At 43.2% G+C, this 19,888-nt stretch overlaps 2 protein-coding genes across 2 annotated transcripts; one reads left to right on the plus strand and one right to left on the minus strand.

The window, feature by feature from the left end:
• On the plus strand, positions 1–10,504 carry arhgdia (Rho GDP dissociation inhibitor (GDI) alpha). The gene is made up of 6 exons (XM_047572134.1): positions 1–122; positions 6,477–6,672; positions 7,312–7,395; positions 8,221–8,297; positions 8,382–8,445; positions 9,232–10,504. The coding sequence occupies exons 1-6, from the start codon at positions 33–35 to the stop codon at positions 9,432–9,434; spliced, it is 714 nt and encodes a 237-aa protein (XP_047428090.1). The 5' UTR covers positions 1–32; the 3' UTR covers positions 9,435–10,504.
• A 3,851-nt stretch (positions 10,505–14,355) lies between these two features.
• On the minus strand, positions 14,356–19,362 carry cdr2l (cerebellar degeneration-related protein 2-like). Its single transcript, XM_047572929.1, has 6 exons — positions 19,214–19,362; positions 18,893–19,080; positions 17,571–17,683; positions 17,273–17,421; positions 15,932–16,096; positions 14,356–15,856 (listed from the first exon to the last, which is right to left on the minus strand). Exons 2-6 carry the CDS (start codon positions 18,969–18,971, stop codon positions 14,890–14,892), a joined length of 1,473 nt encoding a protein of 490 aa, XP_047428885.1. The 5' UTR covers positions 18,972–19,080; positions 19,214–19,362; the 3' UTR covers positions 14,356–14,889.
• Between the last annotated feature and the right edge of the window lie 526 nt (positions 19,363–19,888).

The raw sequence follows: 19,888 nt of genomic DNA on the forward strand, positions 1-19,888 counted from the left end.
CGCATGTCAGCGAGTCCGGGAGCGTTGTGCGCATGCGCGCGGCGTTTGGTCTCAGATTTTCCTGCTTCGCTTCAGTTACTCCCATTCAGAGGAGACTGTCCGATCCGAGCAGCAGCACAGCGGTAAGAACGGACAAAACTCTTCTTAAAACTTCAAAAAACTCACTTATAAGCCACTAAACACAACCCGTTAGCATCCGCGAAGGGGTTAGAAAAGCTTTTATCGCCGCTTGGTAGCGGAAAGTAGCGGCTAATTTACCGTGAATTTGTCAAAGGAGAAATTTGTTAACGCAAAAGCGAATTCCCGTATCCGGACTTTCTTGCTTTACTTTGGTTAAAATTAACCTCGTTAGTTGTTTAGTGTTAACTAGTGATTAATTTTCACGTTTGCCGCTTTTTAACGAGTGCAGAGTGAGTGTCTGGTGGTTGATTTCCGGGTGTTGTGTCTTGACCTGAGCTAGAAGCCGTGAGCTAAACCCAAAATGTCACCCACTGTTTTTTAATGAGCCCCACACACACTGAGCTAATGAATTAACCAGGAGAAACTTTAAAAAAGAAGAAAAAGTGAATTCACACCAGTCTCGTAGTTTTATTAAGGAGGGTGTCCGGCCATGTCATGTGGTGCAGGAGGAACGTTTTCTGCCACTTCCTGGAACTTCTCTTTTAATTTGCACACACCTAAAAAAAAAAAAGCAGCCTCCATTTTGACTTTTTTTTTTCTTATTTGAAGTCCTTCCACAGACAAGTGCAGGAGGAGATATCACAGACCCAGTCTCTTCTCTGTGATGGTTAATGTTTGTACAGTCCTCATTAAAAACCTTTTTTTTCTGTCTGTGCATGTGATGATTCATGGAGGAATTTTCTTCTGCCTCCTGATCATACGCTTCAAACCTGGAAATGTGCAACCTTGCAGCGGCCGGATGTCTCATTCTGCAGGTTTTCTTGAGACAGATGTCGAATTAAACTGTAAAAAAGCAACAAATTTACTTTCTTTTTTTTGTTGTTTTTTCCAGTTTTAAGTGGCAGGATGTCAGTCAAGGGTCAAAACCTTTAAAACAAATCATCTTTAGATTTTACTGTGAAGTAAGAACAGTTTGTTAGTTGCTTTTCGTCTGTTTCCTGTGAGAGTTTTTTAACACAAAGAGGACTGGTTCCTCCTCACACACACACACACACAGCGAAGAATTCCTCCACTTTTAAGCTGTTAAATATCTCAGCTCTCATGTTGCTGCTTCGTGAGCGTTTGACAGCGTCGAATAGAAGAAAACCCGCTTTGTTTCGGAGCAACGTTGCCCGAGGAGGCAGCTTGAATCTGGGCATGTTCCTGGAGGCCCTGAGGCCCCCGAGGAGCCCGGGACGAAGCCCTGACCTTTCAGCTGGCACCTTGTCCGACCCATTCACTCGCAGCTTCCTGCAGGATTTTTTCACCGGCTATTTTTAAAAGCTTCCTATTTGCCGCCGTCCTTCCTGGGATAGAGTCGGTTTCTTTCTTTATCTCTCGCTCTCTCTCTGAGAGATGGAAAGATTTTCTTGCGAACACCCTGCAGACAGACTTTGTCTTTTTTTAATCACGCCCATTCTCTCTGAGTGTTCGAACCCCTCGCCTATTCCTCTTAAGGCCGGGTTCCTGTACGTTGCATCAGCTCTGCTGAGGCTGCAGCACTTCCTCAAAGCTCTGGTATGTCAAGACCCTAAAGCCTGAACCTGATGTCTATCTCCTGGCTTCACATCTAACCAAACCAGCCTGCACTCATACCGTCACAGCACCTTTTATTTGTTTAAGTTTTTTTAAACGATTAGCTTAGCATCGTTATCTTTTTTTACAAGGTGAGCCGAGCTTCATCTTTTCTGCAGGGCTGTGGTTTTTAGCGCGCTAAAGGATGTGAATCATCGAGCTCTTGCCTGAAAAAGGAAGTTTGCAGCAGTTTCTTGACAGACAAAAAGCTGCAGCCTGACGTGCAAGGCATCCTGGTTAGATTATTTTTATTTTAAAAGCATCCACTAAGAAATATTTAACCAAATAAGCATGCTAATATTTGTCCAGACGTGTGCATATTGAGTTTGGTGCAGTATTTAATTTGACTGTTTGCAGATACTCGGGTGATTTACTGCCAGGATATTTGATGCAGGCCAAAGAGGTTTTTAAGAATCAGCATATGTCAAAAGTGTTCGGCATGAAAGAGGAAAGCGGCTGTAAATCTGTGAAGGATCTGGAGCTAAATGTCACAGTGATGCTCTGCACTTTGTTCTGCGCTGCAGTGACTCAGGGCGTGAGTTATAAGTCGTGTTTGGCTCCTTTACATTTGCAAACTAAAGCTGCTACACGCTGATGTAGTCGGCTCTGACATTTGGATCAATAATTTGTATTATTGGAGGTTTTCGACTGATTTCCTGGTTTGTGGCGTCTCTTAAATTCGTCCTGATGCTGCAGAGATGGAGCTTCTCTCACGTTTTGTTTCTGCAGTGAGAGTGTGCAGGAAATGTCGTGCAGGAAATGTTTATCTAATTTTTTTTTTTTTTTTTAACCGAGCTCTAATTAATTGCCGCTGACCTTTTATTTTATTGAGCCGCCTGCACGGTGGCATCTTTTGCATCATGTTTACATAGATATCCTCACATAATGCAGCCACTTGTCAGCGTGATGCATGTTTGGGTTTTAAACAAGGTGTGACGCCAGAGAAGTTAAACTCAATGCAAAGGCTCATGAAAGGAAAACAGAGGGAGAAGATTAAGGTGCCACAAACTTCGACGTGAAGTAAAACTTGAAATATTCCCGAATGAATTTCTACTGGATGAAATTGAATCAGGAAGTCGGCAGCAACATCCAGCCCTGATCAGATTTACTCTATTGAGGCAAATCTTTTAAAATAATATCGATTTCATCTTGATTAAATAAAGTCATTCACAGATATTAAAGTATTTCTCTCAGCGACTCATGAGTTGGATGAATAAAGGGCGGTTTTAGTTGTGTCAGAATAGATTCACCTACAGGATCTAAAATAACTTCTCGTCAGTATCTTGACTCATTAAGAGACTCGCTTCGTCACCAGCGACACTTTCCCCTTAATGCCTCCTCCTTCCAGCCCAACCTCAGGCCGTAATCCCACTTTTTTTCTTTATTTAATCGTCTTTCCCCCGGTGACGTTGCTAAGGAACGGGAAATCCGAAGCTCGGGCCGCGGCGAAAATCCCGGGCGTGTTTGTAAATTAGCCGACGGATTATCCTCCTGCAGAGCGCTGAGCTGCACATCCAGCGCCTGTTTGCAGGATCTCACGACCTCAGCGTTGATTTCCCAGCAGCAGCTCGGACCAACGACACACGGGGGCCTCTTCCTGTCAACGTTAGCATGTAGCCTCTTAGCCGCATTGTTTTAGGGGGGCGAGGAGAGAAAAAAGTCATTGTGAGGGAGGAGGTGGTGTCAGCATTGTTCAAGCTAATCTCATTTTAAAGGAGCTCGTGGGCCTTAAATTCACCGAGTGTAATGGTTGATTTGGGAGGAATCTGTGCACAACAAGCCAAGAAACAACATAGAAATGAACTCACGTCGAATTATTTCACCCGGGAAACGTCCTTCTAGCTGTTTTTTTTGTGAGCTGAGGAATTTGTTCTGGGGTCTCTCCTCTGGGAACGTGAAGCACTAAAATAAATGCTGCTAAAAACAGGATATGGAGTCGGATCATTAAGACCCAGAGAAACGTCTTTTAAAGTAGTAGAGGTTTAATAGTTTTTCATATCTTTTTGTGGGAAAGTTTTTCTGGAGTCTCGGTCGTAACAATACTCCGGTAAATGTTGAGTTGTTGGTTGTAAGACTTTCCAGTTGGTTTCTTAAATGACATGTTGGCAACATTTCAACCTCTTATCATTCCAGGCTTTTCTGCTAAAAAAACAAAAACTCCTATTTAGGACATGGCCAAAGTAAATTGAACATTTCGGAGCTCATGCATGATCCTGGTCTCTTTTGGAAGCCAAGACTCTGCTCTTGAGTAATCAAAGTTGGCAGCCGGTTAAAGAGATAAGGTGTTGTGTGCGTATTGCCTCTTGTACATGAAACTCCTGCTGTCCCACATATGACCCAATGAAAGTTAATCATGAACTTGAAAGAGCCAACGAGTGCAGTTCCTCTAACGTCCACTAGAGGCTCCAGCGTTTGTTTCCATTCCTGATTAATTTTTAAAGATCTCACCGGTTTAAATTGTATCATTATTCTTTGCAGCTACTAACGCTCAACCTCTTTGATTATTGATGAATTGTGTTCGTAGACGTGTTTATATTCTGTGTTTTCGAACGACGGCGTCTGACTTTCACCCATCTTCTCCGTAAAATACCACAACTCTTCTCAGAATGGCACAAATATTCACTTCTGCGAGTGGCGGGAAGGAAACGGGGGGCAAGCTCGAACTCGAACGTTGCATTCTTCTTCTTCTTCTTTTTTCTTCTTTCTTTTTTTTTTAAATGAGCCTCCAGCCCCAGAAACGTCTCGGTCTCGTTTGACTGAGCACTTCCTGCAGAGCGACCGGGGGTTTTGATGCGCTGAGGAGGAGGAAGTGAGAAGAACAACCTGTTCCTTGATACTCGGAAGAAGCAGGTTGACGGCATCTCTGCGTTTGTTATCTGCTTCTCCTGCTTCTCACAGCTGAGCGGGAAAGGAATTTATTCGAGGCCCTATGAAGGGAAAAGGACAAAAAAAATAAACTCTGTTGTGTGTTCACTTCCTGCTTGGCTCAAACCCGACTGAACACAAAGGAGGAAAGAGCGGTTTTGTGTTTGCATGGGTGTGATTTAGTGACATTACGTTTTTTTCCTCCACATCCTCGTCCTCGTGTGTGCGTTTTTCTGATTTGACAGCAGGCTGCAGGTTGTGCTCTTCCTCTTTTCACATGATCCGCACAATCGATTCGATCGCATTTCTCACGGCGCTCGCTTGGTTCGTGCAGGAAGTTCTTTCGACACGCACAATTTCAAAATGACTCGAAGGAGGCGTTGGACGTTGGAGGAGGAATGTTTCAGAAACTCTCTGCTGTTTGTTGACGTTCCTCTCCGGCTTCTCTTCTAGGAAGATTCTAGGAAATTAATTATTTCTCTTTCTGCAACAACAACAACATTATCGCCTCTAGTTTTCTCGAACCAGTAAAGAAAAACAGACTCTAGTGTTGTGAGAGTCGCCTCTGCCAGGTGTTGATCTGCTTCTTAAAGGCCGACACATGAGCTCCAGATGTTGCAGCTTTATTTGTCCTGATGTAACCGGCGCATTTCTGCTAATACGCACTGAAAACACATTGTTGGGATTTCGTCATGAGGCGTGATTTCTGTGCACAGGATTTTAATAGTCGTCCAGTTTCAAACAAATTCAACTCTCCTACACAAACTCCTCAAACTGTCTGATTAGAGCAGATCTTTGCGAAAGCGTAAGTGATTTAAGTATTTATTAGATGCACCTTTGTGGATTTTTAGCCTTCAGGCTGCACAGAAACCAGCCGTGAACTCGTCCTCTCCAGAACATTCACCTTTATCTGCATAGAGTTCACTCTTCTTAGTCATTCTTGTCCTGCAGAGTCACGTTTCTCTTTATCTCGCTGCTTTCGTTTTTGACTCGTCTGGGTCCTGCAGTCACCAGCTCATCGATCTCGGTTTAGATGCTGTGTGTCCTCTGGTTTTAGAAATCTCGCTCCATCTCGTGCGGCTGGTTTCTGGTTTTCCCCCCTTGATTCGAGCCGATTATTGTGAAAGCTGAGAGCTGATTGGATTTAAATAGTTTGACAGAAGCAGACGCACGTGAAAGATGAGAATGTTGCGGAGACGCCGCAAAAACCTCTGCAACCAGTCATTACTTCTAGTCGAAATTTAAATAGTTTTGAGTCTTGGGTTGTTATTATTATTAACCTCCTAAGACTCAGCGTCCTCGTATGTGGACATTCTGTTTTAGGTTTGCGGCAGCTTATTCTGCTTCATTTAGACCCATTTAACAAATGAACAAGTCGTCCACTTTCACACTTTGGTTCTCATACGCGACTTAAAGTGTAATTTCCTTTAAAAAACGACTCTCCTTGTGTCCTGCTTATCCTAAATACCTTAATATCTTCCAAACAAATGCTTGGTTTTCCTCCAGGAGGTTAAATGAATGATGCATGATGCTGCCAACGCCGTGCTCCACAGAGGTTCATTGTGAAAAATGTGTTGTTTTCGCATAGAGAGAAGTGAAGCTTCGTCTTGTTTCATTAAGCTACAGGTTTTGCTGCAGTTTCCTCGTGTTTGTTTCTGCGTCTGGACGAGGATTCAATAATAATAATAATAATAATAATAATAATAATAATAATAATACTGGTCGTTCTGCAGCACCCGGACGTCTGACAACCGAGCGCTGCTTTGCTTCATGTGTAGATTTCATTAAAGAAAAGGAGGAAGTGTTGCGCCGTTTGCCATCAGTCCTCGTGTCCTTCCTGTTGTCTAACCAGTCCCTTCCCTCCTCGCTCTGATTAGCACACCATGGCAGAGCAGGACCTGACTCCAGAGCAGCTGGCGGAGATCGCGGCGGCCAACGACGAGAGCGAGAGCAACGTCAACTACAAGCCCCCGGCCCAGAAGAGCCTGCAGGAGATCCAGGAGCTGGACAAGGACGACGAGAGTCTGCGCAAGTACAAGGAGGCGCTGCTGGGGAACGCAGCCCCCGTCGCAGGTTAGCGGCGAGCTAATCAGCTACAGCGCTACCGGGATTCGGTTCTGACCCGATGTTCGGATGCACGTTCTCGTTTGTGACGATCTACCTGTCGTCTCTTATCAGAGCTGCAGAGCTGAAAGTAGAAGGAACAAATGCATCAGCCTGTTCTCGTTCCTTCCTGGAATTTCTTTTAGTGGTTTCAGTGTAATTTAATTTATTAGCAAACCTGTTCTGTGCACATTTGAAAAAATAGTTTATTCCAGGGGAAAACAGAGCCGTGTTAGTTCTGCTTTTTATTTCAGAATAGCTCTTCCTATAATCTGTTGCTTAAACGCTGATTGGAGCAACACCTAAAAAAAACCAACAACTTCTATTTATTAAACAGAGGTTGGAGTTAAATTAGATGATGTTGTCATTGCACATGTGCAGTTTAGCATCTAACCAGAAAAGTGCAGGCAGCATAAATAACGTGGTGTGTGACTGGCACAGATGGATTTATGCGTTAAATTAAGTGAATTATAAACAGGAACTAAAGAGTAATATACACTAGAGGAAGTTTTATTTTTTTTTATTTATTCAGGCTGATGATGGTGTAACAGAGGAAGTATTTCTTACTGAAACATAAAACCCTGATAAGATTCTCTTCCTCTGCCCCAGATCCCACCGCTCCCAACGTCCAGGTGACGCGAATGACTCTGATGTGCGAGACGGCTCCACATCCTCTGGTCCTGGACCTGCAGGGTGAGTACGACCGGGATCTCTGTGCAATTACAGGGCAAACGAGCTGCTGGGTCATTAGTCGGCTCAGCGGTAACGACACGACTCTGTGGGAGTGGGTTAATGAGACGTTTCCTGCAGGGCTGTGCTCCACCTGGTGGTCGGCGCGGTCACTGCAGGGCGGCAAGAAGAACCTGTACCAGCCTGAAATACCTCAGAGCACGAGCGCCGACATCTGTGTTTCGTTATGAGGCGTGTTTCAGCTCATACAGAGAGAAAGAAATATCTCTGCGTGGCCGGACGTCTACGCACAAAACGAACAATTAAACACATTAAACACAGACTCAAACAGGAATCCCCTTAAAGTCTGAGAGTAAATAAATATATAACGTTCTCCTTCTCGCTGGTGAGGAAGCAATCACAAGGAGTTGGTTAAAAATGAACGTTCAAAGTAAATAAATAGATAAATTTGAGAGTTTATGGATAAATATACTGGGTAAAATGATGTAGACTTCCTTGTTTTTAACTTTTTTCTCTTAATCAGTATTAAATTCTATGTGTTTTCATTTCTTTGGATGCTCTCGTTAGCGTCTGTGTGGACTGATTTACCTTTTACCTTTATACTTGTAAATAGTGTAAACTTCTGTCTTTTATTTATCCATTTATCTATTATCGTGGCTTTTATATGAGGGCACGTATTTGATGTCGTTGTTTCACCTGCCCTGGATCAGCATCTGGAAGCTGAGATGTGTTCATGAAAAGTTCATTAATCATTAAGTTTATTCCCTAAATAAAAAGACCTTTTTCTAAAACGCTGAACTCTGATCTGGTACTTTTTCCGTGTTCCAGGAGATCTGGAGAACTTCAAGAAGAACCCGTTTGTTCTGAAGGAGGGCGTCGAATACAGAATAAAGATCAACTTCAAGGTGAGAGAGTTAAAACGTTGAAACAGTGAAAACGTTGTGTTGAGGCGGATGTGGTGAAACTCATGTCGTTTTTTTTTTTTCCAGGTCAACAAGGACATCGTGTCAGGCCTGAAGTACACCCAGCAGACCTTCAGGAAAGGAGTGAAAGGTAAACGTCTAAAGTCTGAACCGTTTCCATGGAGACCAGATAAAAGGAGGAGGAGGAGGAGGTAAAAGGAGAGAAGAGGAGGGAAACAAGGGGTTATAAGTAAAGGTCTAAGGGGAAGGAGGAGGTGGAGAAAGACAAGAAATAGAAGATGGAGGAGGAGGAAGAGGTTAGAAGTGAAGTGTATGAGGAGGAGGAGGAGGGGAGGGAGGTCAGTGAGGAGGAGGAGGAGGAGGAGATGACGGGAGGAGATGAGATGGGGAAATGAGAGGAAAATGTAGAAGAAGAAAGAGATGATGCAAGTGGAAAAGGAGGAAGGAGTTGGTGTCTGATCACAAGTTAATTCGGTAGAAGAAGAAGAATAAGATGTTTCCAGGAGTCATTGGTCAAATCTGTTAGAAACAGGAGGAGGAGGAGGAGGAGGAATGAAGAGGAGATCACAGAGGAGGATGAGGTTAGAAGTAAAATGTAGAAGGAGGAGGGGAGGGAGGTCAGTGAGGAGGAGATGAGATGGGAAAATGAGGAAAATGTAGAAGAAGAAAGGGATGATGCAAGTGGAAAAGGAGGAAGGAGGGAGTTGGTGTCTGATCACAAACTAATTCAGTAGAAGAAATCAGTTAGATTTACAGGAGGAGGACTCTAAGTGTTAGTTGGTCCTGAATTGATGGAGTAGAAGAAGAAGAACCAGGAAGTCTGTGTTTCTTTTACCTCCGTCTTCCTGTAGCTCAGGTGTAGAAGTTCTAACCCGTCCTCCATCTTTTTTCTTTTCTTTTCTTTATCTCTGTCCAGTGGATAAGTCGGACTACATGGTCGGGAGCTACGGCCCCAGACCGAGCGAGGAGTACGAGTTCCTCACCCCCCTGGAGGAGTCTCCCAAAGGGATGCTGGCCCGCGGCACCTACAACCTCAAGTCCAAGTTCACCGACGACGACAAACACGACCACCTCTCCTGGGACTGGAGCCTCACTATCAAGAAGGATTGGAAAGACTGATTCCTCCTCCTCCTCCTCCTCCTCCTTTCATTCCATGATTTCTCTTCCAGCTTCTGCTCTCTCCGTCCATCCCTCCCTCCCTCCCTCCCTCCTTCCCAACCAACGCTCTTTGCAGTTTCTCTTATATCCTCTGAATTCCAATCATTCCTCTCAACTTGTTTGCCCCTTTTTTCAGATATTCAAAAGTGAAAATTATATAAAAATAACTGAGAAAGCAAACAAGTTGCACAATCCAGACGCTTCTTCTTCTTCTTCTTCTTCTTCTTCTTCTTCTTCTTCTTCTTCTCATTCCTCTATCTTTCTCTCTCTCGTGATTGTTTTTGTACGATTACCGTGATCTGCCTTGAAAGCGCTGTACAGGAAGCGGTCGAGCTGAATGAAGCCTCCTGAAGCCTCTCAGCAGACGGGTCCGGAGCCGACCTCCTCCTCCTCCTCCTCCTCCTCCTCCTCCTCCTCTTCCTCCCTACAAACTGCTGAGAGAACAGGAGGTCACGATTACCTCCGAGCTGTGGTTCATCCTCTCCTGATCAGGGTTTTTTTTTTTTTTTTAGCTGCCACGTGGCCTTAACGTAATAACCGTTAGATAAAAAGAAAAATAAAGGATTCCTAGTTGAGCCATTTGCCTTCAGATTACATATATTTTCATTCATGTGAGCCTCTTTATTATTATTTTTTTTTTTGTGTAAAAAGCCATTACATGCAGCAGTTTGTCCATCACATCACGTCTCTTCACACCTTCCTCCCTTTTCAGTATTTTTGTCTTAAAAAAAAAAGAAAATGTCTGAAATTAACTTTTTGTAAAAGATGATTCAACTCTAAGTGTAATGGCTTCCCGGTGTCGTGTAGTTTAAAGACGACCGCTGCCTGACTGTGCCTCCGGACTCTGTACGACCGCGGACTCGGACCCGGAGCTCCAGGTCTAGAGACGCTGACGGTGGAAAAAACATCCGGCCGTACGCAAACCTTCCTTTTTATACACTCCGTCAAAGTATGTGACAGATGTTGGGCGAGACTCAGTGTTTGCTACTTGTATTGATCTCCTGTGTTCACATTAAAGTGTTCAGACTGGGCGTTCGTTTGCTGTTGTTCTTCATTTCATTAATGATTAAAGCTGAATAATTCAGTATAATTCATCTAATAAACCCCAAGAATCAGTTTACAAAGAACTTAAATTAAAAAACAACATAATAAGCAGCAGAATAATGAGGAAAATAAAATGTTTCCATTTTAGTTCCCAAGATACAAAAGATTAAATGTTTGTTTCATGACGACACAAACTTTATAACAATCAAACTAACACGCTTCATTATTTTTCCTTAACATTCTGGCATCAATCATTCTTTTAAATTGACGTTTTGATTTGGATTCGTCTTCCATTTTTTTTCAAATCTTTTTTTTTTAATGTTGATTGGTAACTTTTTTTTTTAATGAAATCTACTAATTCTTGATATTTGAACAATTTTAACTGAAGGGCTGCGTATTATATGTGTTTTATATTAAATTCAGCCTCGTGCTGTTTATAAATATACACAGCAAAAAGTACCAGTGTTGAATTAACTCCCACAGAGTTGATTTCAACACTTTTTGAGGGTTTATAAAGCTCCACACTCAGTTAAATTAACACTAAGCGATTGGACGAGTAACACTGCTCAGAGTTAAATTTTTATTATTTGGTTAGTGTCCATTTAACTCCCTAAAGGGTTAAGCTATCAACACTGAAACAGCATTAAAATTAATATGTATTTTAAAATGATTCTAATCAATATAATCATTTAACTAGCATTTATTTTTCCTCCCTTGCAGTCGTTCAAAACATCACAAATGAAGGTATAATGTACAAAGTTTCATCTGAAACATTGTATGAGCTTTGAATATCAAACATTTAAGCTCTGACATGTTTATCACACCTTTCCTCACTTCGCAATACTCTGAATGCACGATGGCCGTCAAACTTCTCTGTGAAAAACTCGCCAGAAAAGAAATGTGATTATCAACCAAAAAAGAAAACTGAATATCGCTGAAGGACGCTGAATATTTCGTCATCGACTTCTGTCCCTGTTTTGTCCTTGTAAATGACTTGTGCATCTGGCGGCAGGAAAAATCTCTCAAGAACTGGAAAAAAAAATAGTAAGATAAGACTATTAAATGTATTAACTATATTGATAAACATCAATTTGCATATTTTTTTGATTAAAAAAAAGGAAATTTCAGCTCCTTAAAAGTGGATAATATTTTCAAGATATGTGAGGATAGGTTATAAAACAGCATGTGTGTATTTTTAAACTTGTTTTTCAAAGTCTTTAAGCTAAAGAAAAATAACTTTCTGTCCTTCTACCTCGGCCAACTTCACATACTTCTGCTACTTCAGCATCTTTTTACTTGGACATGCAAAAAAAATATTCACAAAGTAAATTAACATTAACAGGAATAAGGGAAAGAAAAGTCCCGGTCACACAGACAAGACAGGAGAAATAGCGCTTTAGCATTAGCCGCGCTTAGCTTTTAGCGCTGCTAAAAACACGTCCTACAAAGGGATGATCCCGTCTACAGTTAGCAGCGGAGTTAGCCGCCGAGCTAGCTAATTAAGCTAACGTTTAGCATTAGCCGCGCTTAGCTTTTAGCGCTGCTAAAATCATGTACATGTTGCGCCCTTCGTGGTCAACCACGAAAAAAACAATGCAACCAGACCGTTCGCTCCAGCCTAAAACAAGACTTTAAACAGTAAAAAAGGATAACAGTGGCTTGTTGTTAATTTGTCATTGATAATTACAGACAGTTTTAGTAACTAGCAGTTAGCTAATTAAGCTAACGTTTAGCATTAGCCGCGCTTAGCTTTTAGCGCTGCTAAAATCATGTACATGTTGCGCCCTTCGTGGTCAACCACGAAAAAAAACAATGCAACCAGACCGTTCGCTCCAGCCTAAAACAAGACTTTAAACAGTAAAAAAGGATAACAGTGGCTTGTTGTTAATTTGTCATTGATAATTACAGACAGTTTTAGTAACTAGCAGTTAGCTAATTAAGCTAACGTTTAGCATTAGCCGCGCTTAGCTTTTAGCGCTGCTAAAATCATGTACATGTTGCGCCCTTCGTGGTCAACCACGAAAAAAACAATGCAACCAGACCGTTCGCTCCAGCCTAAAACAAGACTTTAAACAGTAAAAAAGGATAACAGTGGCTTGTTGTTAATTTGTCATTGATAATTACAGACAGTTTTAGTAACTAGCAGTTAGCTAATTAAGCTAACGTTTAGCATTAGCCGCGCTTAGCTTTTAGCGCTTTAGCTGCGCCCTTCGTGGTCAACCACGAAAAAAACAATGAAACCGGACCGTTCGCTCCAGCCTCAAACAAGACTTTAAACAGTTAAAAAAAAGATAACAGTGGCTTGTTGTTAACTTGTCACTGATAATTACAGACAGTTTTAGTAACTAGCAGTTAGCTATTTAAGCTAACGTTATCTTGCTAGCTCACCACACGTTGACACATTTACTGTTCAGTCCCGGCAACAAACAAGGCTTTGAAGAGTATATATTCGACGTATTAATGTTCATACTGCAGTTCACACCATCGATTCCTAATTGTTTTAGTGAGTTTTAACTAAATTTCACTTACCGTGTTTGACATGCATTGACATAATATTCCGGATTTTCATGTGCAATTAGAGGAAATTTAATTTAATTTGAAATTTATATATAAAAATGTATAATCAATCAAAGGTTTGACTGTTGAAGACATATGGATAATGGATTTATTGGATCTCTTTATTGTTTTCTACAGATTATTGTTACGCCTCTTTTTTTTTGAGTTTAGTTTCTGAGTTTACATTTTAAGTTGCTTAATCTTGCAGAAAAACAAAAGCCACTTTCTTTTTTAATTCCTCCGTTCCCCGTCTAAGCTCAGTTCGGATCTCACTCTCTTAGTGTTTGGTAGCGTTGGCTTTTTAATAATTTATCTTGAGTCTAATGTTTCAGGAAAATTCCCACGATGAGTTGCAGGAGTTTTATTTCCTTCCTTTTGACAGAACTGGTTGAGTCAAGTTTTGTTAAAAACTCTAGATACTTTAGAGACTTCTTGGGGTTTGGGACAAAACATTAACTTAATTTCTTCTACTTTTACAGCATCAATCAAAAATAAGGCAAAAATAAGATCAAAGTTCTTTTCCTGAAGAAATTGTCCTCGTGATATATTTTCTATCCAGGCTGGTTCTTGGTTTGGCTTTGAGTCAAACAAAATAATTGTATTTATTATCTGGGGGCCGTTCTTGTCTAAATATCTCAGTATAATGTTTATCCTCCTGAGACTTGAGGTTTTAGTTTGTTCTGCATTTTTATTTTCTCTAAGGTCTTTGGGATCAGTAGGACCTAAGAACTATAAAATCAAATCCACTAAAATAGAGTTATCATGTTTAACTAGTGTCTAGTTATGAGGATAAACATTTAAATGAAGCAGAACAAGAAGCTGCCACAATAAATCTCAAAGGCATTTTCCAGTTTTGGACACTGGACCAAACGTTTGCAGCAAAGGGAGAATAAAAAAATAATAAAATATAAAGTTGTTTTTAGTGGCAGTAATTCAGTAAAAAGAAGCTTGGAGATGACGCTTCAGTGGAGCACTTAATGAGTTACACTGGATCAATAAAGGAAAGTTATTTATCATTAATATTTGAATCTTCCTTCGTCATGATGCCATTTATTTTCTGCTGAAGTGCAGAGAAGCCGCCGCCCGTTCTCCTCCAGTCAAACACGTCCATTTCTGAACATCTCTCCAAAAGCTGCCAAACGTTTGTGATTAGTTTTTAAGGTAAAGTTTTCGAGCGATTCGACGGGTTCGTGGTCCTGTGGTCTTTGGAAAATGTTCCTGAGGATGAACCAGACTTGGTTTCTTTAAATTTTCCCATAATATCAAACAAAGATGCTCTGAGTTTTAAGGTACGTCCACATTTACACCTCCAGTTAACTTTAATGACATCAATTAGCCAATCAGAAGCTTCTGATCCAAGACACAACATGTGACCAAGACGCCAAAACGGGAAATCTCGTTAAAAGATCAGTTTTAATGACTTTTAACTTGAGTGTCTGTAAACTTGGTCTCGTCTAAGGATTCAAACACACAGACTGTTTCTTTGTTCTGATCAGAAGCTTGTGTGATTCATTTATTTCTCATTAAAGGAAACATTTCTAGTGTTATCGGACAGAAACATGCTGCAGGTTCAACAGCCAACGTTGTTTTCTTTCCTGTTTGGCTTTAATTTATCATGAATGAATAAAAAATAAACTGCAGCAGTTAATCGTTTCACAACTGGTTATTCCTCAAAAGGCATTTCATCCACAAACAGCACAAGTCCTCATTTGGCAGTTTCTTATTAGCGGTAGCTTGGTTCCTCGGGGGTTTAAAGGAGAATCCTTCAGGACATTGAGGTAAATGACGAGGAATCAGTTTTTTTTGGGGGGGGGGGTCACTTGTGGGACTTCCTGCTCTTGGTGGAGCTCATGTCGCTCTTGGTTTTCTGCAGCCGGGAGAAGATCTCCTTGAACAGGGCTTTGTACTCGGGCGTGTTCTGGCTGAGCCGCTTGTCCACCTGCTCCACCTGCCGGCTGATCCCCTCCAGGGCCTCGGGGGTCGAGGGCGTCTGAGGAGGAGTGGGAGGAGCAGCGGCGGCGCCGATGGTGGAGACGGAGGCGGAGGCGGTGGCGGCTGCTCCGGATGTGGAGGGCGCCGCGGAGACCAGGCTGTACTCCTTCATGGACGGGTCTCTGGAGACGGGCCGGGAGGTCTGCACGCCGGCGTGGCACAGGCTCTCCTCGTGCCGCCGGCACTTCCCCAGCAGCTCCTCGTACTTCTCCAGGAGGGCGTGGTACTGCTCGTCCACCTCCCGCAGGATGGACATCCCCCGCTTGCGCACGCCGTTGGCGTGGAGGGCGTAGCTGCCCTGGCGCCGGCCCGACGCGTCCCGGGCGGAGATGGCGTTCAGAGCCGTGTCGCTGCAGCTCTTCCTCACCGGGGCTCCTTGCTGGCCGCCGGCCTCCCCGGCCCCGTCGCCGCCCTCCTCCGCCCCGGCGCCCTCCTCCGGGGTGTCCGTCTCCGGGCCGTTGTTGAGCAGCGCCTCGAGTCCGTCCTCCATGTCCCCGATCAGGCACATCCTGGACTTCCTGAGCTGCTGCATCTCGTGGAGCTCGGCCTCCAGCTCCTGGACCCGGAGCTGGCAGCCCTCGGCGCCCAGGAGCCGCTGCTCCAGGCGCTCAATCTCCTGCAGCACGGCGCTGCACTCCCTCTCGGCACCCTCGCGCTTGGACCGCTCCGAGGCCATGGCGGCGTGCAGCGAGGACACGATGTCCCTCAGGCGCTCGTTTTCCTCGTCCAGCGGCCGCCTCTCTGCCAGGTCCACGCTCCCCGGGTTCGCCAGAAGGAAACCGTCCTCATACCTAAAACATTAAAAGGAGCTGGATTAGAATGCTAACCTTTTTATGTGCAGCGACGGAGAAAGGAGGCGCTCGGACCTCGGGGCCGTGCAGAGCTCCTTCAGGCAGGGGAACGAGTGGACGGTCTTGCGTCGCTCCTTCTTCTCCCGGTGGACTCTCAGCTCCTCCAGAGTCCGAAGCTCCTCCACGCGACACGTGAGACTGTCCACCTGACCCAGCAGCGTCTCCATGGTGCCGGTCAACCTGAGCACAAAAAAAAACCCAAACAGTAGAAGATGGAGGGAGTTCGGATGGAAGAACCGCTCATACTCATACATTTTGGGATTACACACGGGTTGGGCCATGCAAGATGAATAAGAAATTGAAAAAATTGAAATTGCAAGGCATTAACAAGACTTCCTCTAGAACAATGGCTAGAAACAGAAGCAGAAACAGAAGCAGTTGAAGACACCATGAATATATAATCTACCAGCTTTGTATTCTACTCATTCTACTCATTCTTCCAAACCGGGGCTGCTCATGTTTACTTTTGTTGCTCTTTCAAACTTTATCGACAGGAAAAATCTGTGGATTGGTTCTTATTCAAATACTCTTATTTGTTTGTAGAAAGGAAAAACCCAGTAAACATCGTCCAGGTCCAGCATCCGCTGCGTGACCTCTTTTTCCTTCCCTTAAAGGGGAAAGAAGGTGCAGGAGCATTGGGATATCTTAGTCTGTTTAGGACAAAGTAAACTGGACGCTGTTCGTGAACATGTTGGAGCTCATTCATGGTCTTTGTCTCTTTTTAAAGACGAGACTCTGAAGTTTCTGTCACTACAGTCAGATTCTCTCTAAGTGGTTTAGCTCTGGAGGAATCAAGTTAATAATATGTTTTGGTTGAATCCTGTAATGACTTTTATCGACACGTTTAAACTTCATGTCCTCGGTTCGTACTAGAAGCATCTGACTGACTCTTAACAAACACATCCAGATGTGATCACATGACCCCCGGCGCTGACGTCACTTCACTGACTCCTAGTTCGTTCCAGTTCCTCCTACTCATCAGAGACTTTAACCTCCCGTGATGATGTTGAGGCTCTGCCTTCTTCAGGTCTACAGGTCGAGGAATAAACACTTCTGATCTGAGCCTTTTTAAACGGGAGCTGAAGACAGACTCGTCTTGTTTTATTTTATTATTCTTATCTTTTCCTGGAAGGTTTTTATACCCTCAGCACTGCAGCACCTCCAACGTGTCCTTATGTCTTTATGTAATGATTTTATGTTGTTTTATGACTTTGATGCAAAGATGTAAAGAACCTTTTTTCTTGTGAATTCATGCACAAATAAAATTAGATCAACGCTCCCCAGAATGATGTGATTGGCCGATGTTTGCAGGAGCAGAGTCAGAGACTAAGATTAAGAGACGAATCAGCGTCTCACCGGTCGATCTTCTGCTGCGAGGCTTTACTCTCCAGAACCAGCTTCTCGTTGGTGATTTCCAGCTCTCTGGCCGTCACGTCCAGCTGCTCGTAAACCTTTGCGTGCTGCTCGTTCATCTCCCGCAGCATCTCCAGCTGCTTGGACAGGTACTACGAGAAGGAGGAGGAGGAGAAGCTATGAGCTAATAAGCAGAGGACAGGTGCATCATGGGAAACCCTGCAGCAGCATAGACCTGCAGCAGCGTAGACCTGCAGCAGCATAGACCTACAGGACAGAATTTCCTTGGGATCAAACCCACCTCGATCTCCTGCACTTGCTCCTCATTGTTGATGTACATGAGCTGCAGCGAGTCCTCCAGCTCCTTGTTGCGCTCCAGGAGAGTCTTCCCGAGCTCTGCAGCTAAATGAAGGTCTGAGTAACGAGAAAAGAAAGAAAGAAAGAACGAGGGTAAGAAGGACGAGGATGAACGGAGGAGAAATCTTCCTGGTCGGAGGAGTCGCAGCAAATTAATTTCAAATCCCATTCAGTCTTTATTCTAATGGTCAGTTTCTATTGAGATCAGTGTCATGGGAGCTCATAGCAACACAGAGGAGGAGGAATGAATGAATGAATGTAAATAAGGAAAATAAACGTTCACCAAGAAATAACAGAAAATGCAAATATATCAAAATTGAAATAAGACCATTATAAAAGCAGCAACACAGTTGTAGCAAATAACAAGAACAATCTGGAATTTAATTTACTTGAAAAGGAGTGAAAACAACATAGAGGAGGAAAAGATGGAGGAGGAAGAGGAAGAAGAGAAAGCAGCTTAGCTTGAAAACAACACAGAGGAGGAGGAAGAAGAAAGGGAAGACAGGGTGGAGGAAGGAAGATGGAGGGATAGGTTGAATAAGAAGAGGAGGAGGAGGAGAATCCTGGTGGCTCATAACAACACAGAGGAGGAGGAGGAGGAGGAGGAGGAAAGAAGAAGCAGAAAGAGCTCAGCTGCTACTTCCTGTTTCTAACTGATGGAGATAATGAGCCTCAGGATAAATGATAAAAATAATGAGAGGAAACAGGCGTCAGATGTCACGAAGGAGGAGGAGGAGGAGGAGGAGGAGGAGGAGGTGGAGGAGGAAGAGGAGGAGGAGGAGGAGGAGGAGGAGGAGGAAAAAGGAGCAGAGGAGGAGGAGGAGGAGGAGGAGGAGGAGGAGGAGGAGGAAGAGGAGGTCTAGTGTGGGACTCCCTGATCAGATTTAAGTAATGTAGAATAAAACACAGACTCTAACGCTGCTTTAACTCCCTGGGTCACAAGGTGACGTCATCATCATCATCATCATCATCATCTTCATCTTCATCATCCTCATTCATTCGGACAGAGACACAGAGTCTATTCTGGGATTCACCACATCACTGTCAACTCGAGCATGAAATGTGTTTCACAGCCGCCTCCCTGCTCCCATCCATCCATCCATCATCCATCATTCATCCATCCATCATCCATCCATCCATCCATCATTCATCCATCCATCATTCATCCATCCATCTCTCATCCATCCATCCATCATTCATCCATCCATCCATCCATCCATCCATCATTCATCCATCCATCCATCTCTCCATCCATCCATCCATCACCTTGCTCCAGGTCCCGCTGATCGTACCACGGCTCCTCTTCCTCCGTCACAAACTCCTCCATCCTTCCGGCTCCAAGCATCGATGCTGCCGCTGTTCTTCTCCTCCTTCTTCTCCTCCTCCTCTTCCTCTTCCTTCTCTCTCTCCGGTGATCTCCCTGCTCCTCGCGCTGACCGCTCCCCCGGAAGTGACTGTGAATAATAATAAAAAAAAACAAAAACAAGAAATCAGCTGCTTCCTCGGTTCAGACAAATGATTCGCATCAGATCAGCGGATCCTCGATCACCTGCAGAATAAAAACAAACAAAAAATAAAACATCAGACCTGCAGCTGTGGAGCAGAACAAGCGGCGTCTCCTCCTCCTCCTCCTCCTCCTCCTCCTCTTCAGACTGGGCTCATACTGCCGATGCGTTCATGTGCGGTGGGAAAACTCAAAGACACATTCAGATGTAACTGTTTCTGCTGCGTTTACCTGTTCTTTTCTTTTTAATTATCACCTATAAGTTTCGCATTTTTAATTTTTAATTATTATTTATTTGTAATTATTATTATTTTGCATTTCTTTTGAATCATTTCTTTCTAATTATCAGCTGTGATTCACATGGTGGGAATTAAAAATCTTGACATTGTTCGTCTCAGTCTTTTTCCTTTTATTCTGGTTCTTTATCCTCCTCCTTCATTCCCACCTTGTTTTCTTTCTTTCTTTCTTTTATTGAGTCCTTCTTTTATTTCACGTTCACCGTAGAAAGGTCAAACGCGTTTTTTCTATAACATCGAAGTAAAACGCACAAAAAGCTCAAAATTAAAATTTCAGAGCAAAAAAATTATTACCCAGTTCTTCGTATTAAGAATTCACTTTTCAAATTCAAATATAAATATTAATTAACCCCCATTATATTTAAATTTATTCTTTTGTCTTCATTATTACCATTTGAATATATTCTTATTTCTCTTTAAATTTTTTATTAAAAAAAAACATATTTTTTTCTGTCATTTTTC

The sequence above is a fragment of the Mugil cephalus genome, chromosome 20, assembly GCF_022458985.1.
Source record: "Mugil cephalus isolate CIBA_MC_2020 chromosome 20, CIBA_Mcephalus_1.1, whole genome shotgun sequence".
In the NCBI taxonomy this organism is placed as follows: domain Eukaryota; kingdom Metazoa; phylum Chordata; class Actinopteri; order Mugiliformes; family Mugilidae; genus Mugil; species Mugil cephalus.